Here is a 9,539-nt window from a genome sequence, read left to right on the forward strand (position 1 = left end):
ATTTGTGAATGGCAGTGAAGTGATGCAATTGAAGCTGGTAGTTCACATGATAATGACAACATGGTGAATGAACTACAAGGAGGCTAAAGGAAGATTTTATTTTATTTTCCTCTAAACCACTAGATGGCACAAAAACGTGCAGCAGCAATTTCCAAAACATCTGCTTTATAAGGTGCATGTGGAAATTTGGCTGATCCTTGACGCATTCGCAGGCAGCAGCACAAAGTTGATTCTGTGCTAATTTGATCTAATGTTTGATGTTTTTTAAAATGTTGTAGATTTATGTAGCAAATGAGAATCTGTAAAATTATTGAATATATTTTGAGACAAAGGTCTGGTTCAGTTCTGTTCAAGGTAATTAAAGCAACAGTTCTCTTTCAAGCACACATTTCGGTGTCTCACTATGGGATACCCCCTTTCGCGTATTCCTCAGAAGCCCTATTACGTTACGCCAGCCCTTATTGGCTGGCAGACAAGAAGTTGTTTCTGGGAGTGGCCTCCCCATCCCTCAGTATAAGAGGAGCAACACAACGCCATTATGACATTCAAAACCTCTTCTTGCTTCACACCAGAAGCCTACAAAATTTGGATAATTCATCAACAAACTTCTGGAAGAACTACTGGCCACCACGCCATTTTCGGCCTGGCACCGTCAATTTGCATTCCAGCTGATTGCCAGGATTGTTCGATATGACAATGGCTGCAGCAATGCAGACTGTCTTGGCTAGTGAGGGAGATTCTGTACAACTTTGTTCATGTGGGAACAAAATTTCATGCAATGACACACACCAGGTATGCTCTGCATGTCATGGGCTGAAACATGCTCAATTGGCCATCGAGAATTCTGGTTCTTGTGAACACTGTGCACGCTTCACTATGAAGAGCCTTTGTTGCAAGCTAGCCTGTTGGGCCAGGATCCCCTCATGTCACCTAGCCCAGCTCCAGCTGTCACTCCGCAGGTATCTGTTCCTGTAGAGCTGCCCACCTGGCAACTTTATCCTGGGGTGAACAGCTTGACGCCTCCCTGTGCGGTCGGCACAACCCCTAATGGCAGTGGGATCCACGGAGATACGTGCAAACGTGCTACAGAAAACCTAAATATTCTGTGGCAGCAGACACTGCAAAGTTTTGCCACGAGGGTAAGAGGCAGCATGACAGCTCCTTCCTGGCCTTCTGGCCTGAAATCTCATTTTGATTCCTCTTATCGATTCCTTTGTGTGCATTTTAATATAACTTTAAACATGAGAAGACACACGCTGTTTTCTGTGCTGCACACACATCTAAAGCAAGTGCACAGAAAGCAGCCTCTCAAACTGAATAGTCTCTTCTGCATCTTTTTGACAAAAATGTCAAAATATTCTTGTAAAAACAGTTGGTTATGTCTGAAGTGAATGTAAACAGCTGACAAAGAAAACACAACAGTAAACTGGATAAAGTGACAGCAGCCTAATATTTCTGCTGCCGTCTCTATAATATTAATCAAAAAACAAAAGCCAAAGAGAAAATTCACTATTCTTCACTGAATAACTTTTGCAAACTATATTTGTAATGTATATTTTATTTATAAAGTGCAGTGTTATTTTACATTTGATTAGTTTCTGTATCTGAATACCTGAAAATCTTAAATCACTGTTAATTGTAAATCATATCTTGTTATCGTTCAGTTTTATGCATTTGTGCAATTCCTAATTTGTTTATTTGTTCTTTTTTTAATTACTGAGTGTTTACTTGTCTATAATAATGCTTGAAATGTATATTAGTTAGGCTAGTTGTTTTTGATGTGGTATCTTTAAACCATAGACAAATGTTCCTTGTGTAAGAGTTCAGCCTGCTGATTTTTGTTCAGAATAAATGTGAATGATGTCTAAGTTTTTTCTTTTTTTCTTTTTCAGAATTGTCAAAATTCAAACGATACCCAACCCTAATGATGAATAAACCAATATAAAAAAACACACATTTATAAATGAAAGCATTTTATTTCAGTTGGATGGGAAAGAATAGAAATGGGGAAGTTGGTGTGGACAGCTTATGGTCGTTTGGTTTTGCGTCAGACTTTACGCAGTGAGGACGTGACCCCGACCCCTGATGTTAGCAGTTCCTGGTTTGAGATCAGTGATCTTCAGGGGCCGGTTTATCTGGTTTATCTATTCTCTCTGTGGAAACACACAGAGCAGCTGATGCTGGAATCAGATGCTGGATGAGAGATAAGAGTGGAAGGCAGTTTACACCTGCTAATGATAATTTTCCCTGTAAAGGAAGAGAAATATGACACTTCAAAGTTCAGGTCTATCATCACAGGCGAATGTGACGCTCAAATCCTCCTCATCATGTACAACACTCCACACAGTGAAACCGCTCACTAAAGTCACAGACAAACACGTTTACACACACAAACAGGTATGGTTGAATATTCAGTTCTTAAGTATGTGGAAGAGAAGAACTCTCGATGGTCCCAGGCTGCAGTGAATGATGGGAATGAAGCGCTCATTCTGAAAAGAACTGATGCTCCAAAGCGTTCAGCGCAGAGATTCGCTTCAGCGGGTCGAATGTCAGCATTTCCTGTTGAGACAGAGGAAGATCAAGAGTCACAACTGCATCTTCAGATCATCTGAGCTGTTTCAGTATCACTGATATACAATTACAGTTTATATCAGGGTTATTATCGTTAACTTAAACTATTAGAAACATTTCTGTTATTGAAATAAAGCTTAAAATAAAAGAAAATATAAAATATTAGTTGAAAAAATTAAAAAATATTGAAATGTTGCCTTATAAACTGAAATAAGCACTAAAATTATGAACTTGAAATAAATAAAATGAAAACTAACTAAAACTAAAATAAATAAATTAAACCTAAATAGCAATATTTAAAAAAGCACATAACGAAAAAACTTAAAAATTAAACTAAAATTAACATAAAAACTAAAAATATAAAAATAAAAGCTATTTAAAATATTAATAAAACTAAAATACTAGGTTTCATTCATATTTTGAATGAGTTTTATTTTAATATTTTACATTTTCATTTTAGTAATTTTCATTATCTTTTGCAATTAATAAGAACTATATTTCAATTTTAGTTATTTTAGTACTTCCAGTTAAACTAAATGAAAATGAGAAATTATGAAATAAAACAAGTACATTTTAAAACTATTTTCTTTTATTTCAGTTTGTTTATTTCAAATAACAAAATTGTTTGTTTTATGGTTTTAATTTTAGTTAGATTTTTTAAAGTGAGAATCTAAGAATATATATGATAATTTCTTCTCTTAAAAAATCATGTTAAATTGCTTTTTACAGTTTATTTACTTATAGCTTATAGCAACAGTTTTACCAGAGTAAAAACATTGTCAGAGAAAATGAAGTGATGCTGAATGTAAACATACCAGCAAGAGCTCCGCCCCCTTCTCGCTGATCTCAGGAACACAGTCTGTGATTGGCTGAGGGTTTTGAGGGCTGAAGTTCTGACGGGACAGAGTGACATCAGTCGGCCACTCGTCTTCAGACGGCAGGCCGATCACCCTGTCAATCAACACATTCATTATTAATCACAGGCTGATTTGAATGCACTGATCACACATCATGATAGAGGAGTCTGGTGTTGAATGTTCAGTGTCTCTCTGTCATTCAGTCTCTCTAACACGAGTGTGTCTGTTTTTACTCACGCAAAAATCTTCCCCAGCTGGTCCACCTCTGAATCTCCACAGAAGAGCGGTCTGAAAGACGAGACGCCACATTACAAATCATTAATAAATAAATAATTAATCAACAAATCAACAGACCTGATGGGAAAATAAGCATTAGAAAGCCAATGAAGTCAACATTAAGGGTCATTAAGCAATGCTGCATAAACACATTCATAAAAATAGTTGTGATGACACAGGTTTTCTGCAGAGTTTGAAAAAAAACTTTAAAATAAGACATTTTAGAACTTGCACAGATAAAGTTAATTGCAGTTGTTCATACAGAACAAACTTATGCAATTTTTTTTAATGATTAAACAGGCTGCAGTTCACATTCCACAAGGACTGCTTATAAGCAAAACCAGGGAAACCTGCAAGTTTAAAAATACTCAAGGCATATTATATTCAATATATGAATATGTATTGAAATGGTTTATCAATCAATATATCAATAGATAATTAGAATTAGAGGTTGAGGAATATTAGGTTTTACTGATACAAAAATAATGTGTTTAAAGAAATCAATATCCAGATTATTGTGCCGATACTAGTAAAAATCTATTAAATGTGTTAAATAATGAACTCGGCCAAGAGAGAAGATACAAGAGTTTAATTTCAATTAAATGCCAGATAGAGTTTACTGTGAAACCAAAATTCCAATAATAACCAGAGAAGAAAGAAAGAAATATTTATGCAAAATGCAGGACTTTTTTTATAATTGTGAATAAATCAGATGTCATGGTCATCTTTAACTCTGAGGAGCTCTTACTATTTCCTATTCATTGTGGATCTCACAGTAGGACACACAGTCCTGGAAGTTTTATAGTTTTTTATATTTCATACAAACAATGTTGAAGTCTCTGCGGTCACAGCTTTAACATGTCAACTCCGTCATCCCGGTGTAATAGTTTCTGTATATAGTTGTGGGATAAATCTTGACATTTTTGATATGTTTATTAAGGCAGCTACAACTGAGAAAGAAAACAAAACTGCTCCACTGAACAACACGTGGTTAAAGTGGAAAAATATTCAGTTTTTTTAAACTCTGTCAGGTTTTATGTCTGATGATTGACAAGTGCTCTCAAAAAGTCTATAAAATGTGATTTAATATGATTTTTGCATATGATTATATTTACATATACTGTATATTTGGCTCCTACTGGACCTTTGTCATCTCCATCAGTTTTTAACTCCGTCAGGTGAAGGTTTTTGTTAATTTTGAAAGAAATGTCTTATTCTTTTTTCAATCTATTGTGTTAAAATATTAAAACATCAACTGAACTACACGATGATATCATGTCTGATTTACCTAAGAACATTGGTTATATATGTTTAATATTAAAAAGGAGGAATTAAGGACTTTAGGAACTGGATTGTTCATAATAATCATAACCCAAGAAAAACTTACTGAACACCATTATTACATAATTGAAGACTTTACACTGTTGTTGGATCAAATTAAAATATAATTTTTAATGCGTCTGACGGAGTTGACACAAATTAAGTTCTGAAGTAAATAAATATAAATATACAGGGGTGTCCAAACTCGGTCCTGCAGAGTTCAGCTCCAACCCCAATTAAACACACCTGAACCAGCTAATCAAGCTCTAATTAGGTATACTATAAACTTTCAGGCAGGTGTGTTGAGTAAAGTTGGAGCTAAACTCTGCAGGACAGTGACCGAACTTGGACACCCCTGGCCTAATATAACTGAAATAGACCAAGTTCTATATTAAAACAACACCAAAAACATCATGGCCCAGTTTCACAGACAGGGCTTAGGCTAAACCAGGATTAGGCCTTAGTTCAATTAGGATATTTAAGTAGTTTTTATAAACATACCCTAGAAAAAGACATTGCTGGTGTGTACTGTATCTTAAGACAAAACAGTGGCAGTGACATATTTTAAGATATGTCAGTACAAGTTGCTTTCAGTTAAAACAGCTTAAACATGCATTTTAGTCTAGGACTAGCTTAAGCCTTGTCTGTGAAACCGGGGGCATGAGGATATGTGCTTCCCCTTTAAAAACATTTAAATAGATTTCTTTGAAATAGTCTCCAGTGACGTCAATGCACAGTCTCCCAGCATAAATGCTAAATTATTTGTTATTAAAGCATCTATGTTCATAAACCGCTGTTGATTTGAAAAAGCAAGCATAGTATGCAGGATTTGGCACGGCAGAAAGCTTTCCTTTTACAATCATTAAAAAGTGGTTACACAAACAGATTCTTAACATTTAAATAAAAGTTTAAAATTCTCTGCAAGAGTGTCAAGTCTTAAGAAATTATGCAAGAATGAATTAACTTGAAAATGAAAGCATATAATGATATAAGTTCTGTTTTTATTTGAAAAACATTCCAAGACACAGTTATTGTATTGTAATTTATTTATTTAGTTGTGATAACAGCACCTTCTATAGTAAATTGTAAAAACTTCAAATTATACTCCACTATATGTAACTAGCTGCAAGTGAAGACGCACCAAACACGACAATGATCAAATCTCTGGTCTGACAATGACTATCTACAGGTACAACATTGTTTAATTAAAAGAATTATTACTATATCTATTCCTATTTGTTTTTTTCCCTTTGCCCTTTATTTTATCTATAATGGGAAACATAAATAATGAAAAAAAGCTTATTTTAACACATTTCACCAATATAGTCAAAGACATATGGAAATGAAATAATGCAGCTGCATGTGAAGTACAGTATAGACACCAGGTGTCACAGACACGTCAGGCTCCACCGCTCACCAATCACAGTGCACCCAATCACCAGAATACTGATCACCGGCACCTGCACCTCATCAGCACCTCATCACAGTCAGCATAAAGAGCACTCACACACACCACTCGATGTCCGGTCTCGTTTGCATTAACATTACCTGTATGCTTACCTTAAGGACTCCCCGCGATCAACTTACCTGCTTCCAAGAATCTCTTCGTGTGTTCTCTTCCCTCCGTGTGAGTGCTCCCAACCTCCAGCGTCTCCAGCGTCTCCAGCGTCTCCAGCGTCTCCAGTGTCTTCAGCGTCTCCAGCTCCAAGGTCTCCGGTACCTGTTAACCACAAAGAACTCTGTTATCATCCATTCATCTCAAGAAACCACTCTACTGCACTGCTTACTCACCTGCACTTCTGCCACTACTCATACTGGTTTTCAATAAAGCTCAAATACCTGTTCAAGTTGATCTCTGTCCCTTCTGTATTGTAACAGAAGACCGGACCACAACAGCGCGAGGCCAGTATGAGCTCCCCGGATCCCTTCCAAGAACTAGTGGATGTTCTCCAACGAACACTCACCTCCAGCGCACCTCCACCACCACAAGTCAGCACTTCTACAAACACCGTCACCCCTTCCTCTCCGTCAGCACCTGCCAGTCCCATGGCCAGACCAGCACCCTACTCAGGATCGGCGGAGGACTGCAGTGGTTTCCTCCTGCAGTGTGCACTGGTCCTGGAGATGCAACCGCACCTCTACCCCAGCGACGTATCCAAGGTAGCATTCATCATCTCCCAGTTACAAGGCAAGGCGTTGCAGTGGGCTGAATCCATCAGGTCTCAAAAAGGTCCCGTCATTCAGTCATATGATTCCTTCGTGACCCACTTCCGGGAGGTGTTAGGTAAACCCTCCTACGACTCCTCTATCGGTGAGAAATTGTGTAATCTCAAACAATGTTCAATGACTATTAACGATTATGCCTTGCAGTTCAGAACGCTAGCCGCGTCCAGTGGATAGAATGAACAAGCCCTCATAACCACCTACCGTCAAGGTTTGGATCCTCGGGTGTGGTTGCATCTTGCTGCATACGAGGATTCCATCGGCCTCGAGCAATTCATCCAGCTGTCCATCCGCTTTGCCTCTCGTATGCAGTCGTGTATAGAAGAACACCAGGACCAGTCACTCTTTCACCATCTCCTCCGCCGACCAGAACCCGTCAGCCCTCCAGAACCAGCCCACGAACCCATGAATGTTGAAAATTTTCGCCTTACCCCTTCTGAGCGCCAGAGACGGCTGACCCTGAACCTCTGTTTATATTGTGGTTTACCTGGGCACATCATCTCGGCGTGCCCAACTCGTCCCCCACGACCGATGGTGAGTGCCATTATTCCTTCACTCAATAAGATGAAACCACTCACCACTGTTGTCAACCTTACTGCTGCCAGTATTTCCCTTCCAGTGGTGGCGCTCCTCGATTCAGGTTCAGCCGGCAACTTCATCTCCGGGGCCCTCTGCAGGCAGCTCAAACTCAAGACCTCGTCCTCTCCGACTGTCTATCAGATCAACTCAATCACGGGAAAACCTCTGAGCCGAAGACGTGTGCGCCGATGTGTGGGTCCCATTCAGCTATGTGTCTGCATTCTTCATCAAGAAAACATCCATCTGCTGGTTCTGGAGGAATCCACCTCCGACGTGGTTCTAGGGTGCCCCTGGTTGGAGCAGCACAACCCTTCCATCTCCTGGAGAACCGGCGAGATCCTGAAGTGGGGTGAAGCCTGTTTCTCAAGCTGTTTCTCTGACCTTCCAGTTCCTCGAGTACCATCCTCTCATGATCTAACCATCTGTACCACCTCCATCGAGAGTCCTGTTGAGAAACGTTCCACCAAAATCCCAGAGTGCTATGCCCCCTTCAGTGACGTCTTCTGCCCACAGAAAGCCTCCAAGCTGCCTCCACACCGGCCATGGGACTGTGCCATCGATCTGCTTCCGGGTGAGCCAGTGCCAAGGGGTAAGATCTATCCCCTTTCCATCCCGGAGGAGAAGGCCATGGAGGAATACATCAAAGAGGCCCTTGCTCAAGGATACATCCGCCCGTCTACTTCCCCTGCTGCTTCGAGCTTCTTCTTTGTGGCAAAAAAGGACGGAGGCTTGAGGCCCTGCATCGACTACTGTGCCCTTAACAAGATCACCATCAAGTTCCGTTACCCCCTTCCTCTCGTCCCAGCGGCCCTGGAACATCTCCGTGGTGCCACTGTGTTCACGAAGCTGGACCTCTGCAGCATGTACAACCTCATCCGGATACGCGAGGGGGACGAGTGGAAGACCGCCTTCATCACGCCCACCAGCCACTATGAATACCTTGTTATGCCGTATGGCCTGGTTAACGCCCCCTCCGTATTCCAGGATTTCATACATGAGGTGCTTCGGGAGTTCCTCCACAAGTTCGTGCTAGTTTATATCGACGACATCCTGATATACTCCCGGAGCCTGGCCGAACATCGCCACCACGTTGCGGAGGTCCTCCAACGACTTCGCCAGTTCCATCTCTTCCTCAAGGCAGAAAAGTGCTCATTTCATCAATCTTCTGTTCACTTCCTCGGATACATCATTGATCACAGTGGAATCCGGATGGACGAGGGGAAGGTGGACGCCATCAAGACCTGGCCAATCCCAACATCCATAAAAGAACTCCAACGTTTCCTCGGCTCCATAACCCATCCACTCACCAACCTGCTCCGTAACCAGCCCAAGTCTCTGTCCTGGACACCAGCTGCCACCAACGCCTTCGAAAGCCTTAAAGAAGCCTTCACCACCGCTCCCCTCCTCATCCACCCTAACCCGGACCTCCCTTTCGTCGTGGAGGTGGACGCCTCCACCACAGGAGTGGGAGCCGTTTTGTCTCAGCAGCAGGGGACACCAAGTAGACTCCACCCATGCGCCTTCTTCTCCTGCAAGCTAAACCCGGCGGAGGTCAACTACGACATAGGAAACAGGGAACTCCTAGCCATGAAGTTGGCTCTAGAAGAGTGGAGGCATTGGTTGGAGGGAGCCAAACATCAGTTCCTTGTGCTGACAGACCATAAGAATCTGGAATATTTGCGAGCCGCCAAAAGATTAAACCCTAGACAAGCA

At 40.8% G+C, this 9,539-nt stretch overlaps 1 protein-coding gene across 1 annotated transcript; it reads right to left on the reverse strand.

The window, feature by feature from the left end:
- Nucleotides 1–1,979: 1,979 nt before the first annotated feature.
- Nucleotides 1,980–6,837, reverse strand: LOC137021293 (cyclin-dependent kinase 4-like). The gene is made up of 5 exons (XM_067387570.1): nt 6,816–6,837; nt 6,612–6,744; nt 3,666–3,716; nt 3,387–3,522; nt 1,980–2,559 (listed from the first exon to the last, which is right to left on the reverse strand). Exons 1-5 carry the CDS (start codon nt 6,835–6,837, stop codon nt 2,485–2,487), a joined length of 417 nt encoding a protein of 138 aa, XP_067243671.1. The 3' UTR covers nt 1,980–2,484.
- Between the last annotated feature and the right edge of the window lie 2,702 nt (nt 6,838–9,539).

The sequence above is a fragment of the Chanodichthys erythropterus genome, chromosome 6, assembly GCF_024489055.1.
Source record: "Chanodichthys erythropterus isolate Z2021 chromosome 6, ASM2448905v1, whole genome shotgun sequence".
Taxonomy (NCBI): Eukaryota; Metazoa; Chordata; class Actinopteri; order Cypriniformes; family Xenocyprididae; genus Chanodichthys; species Chanodichthys erythropterus.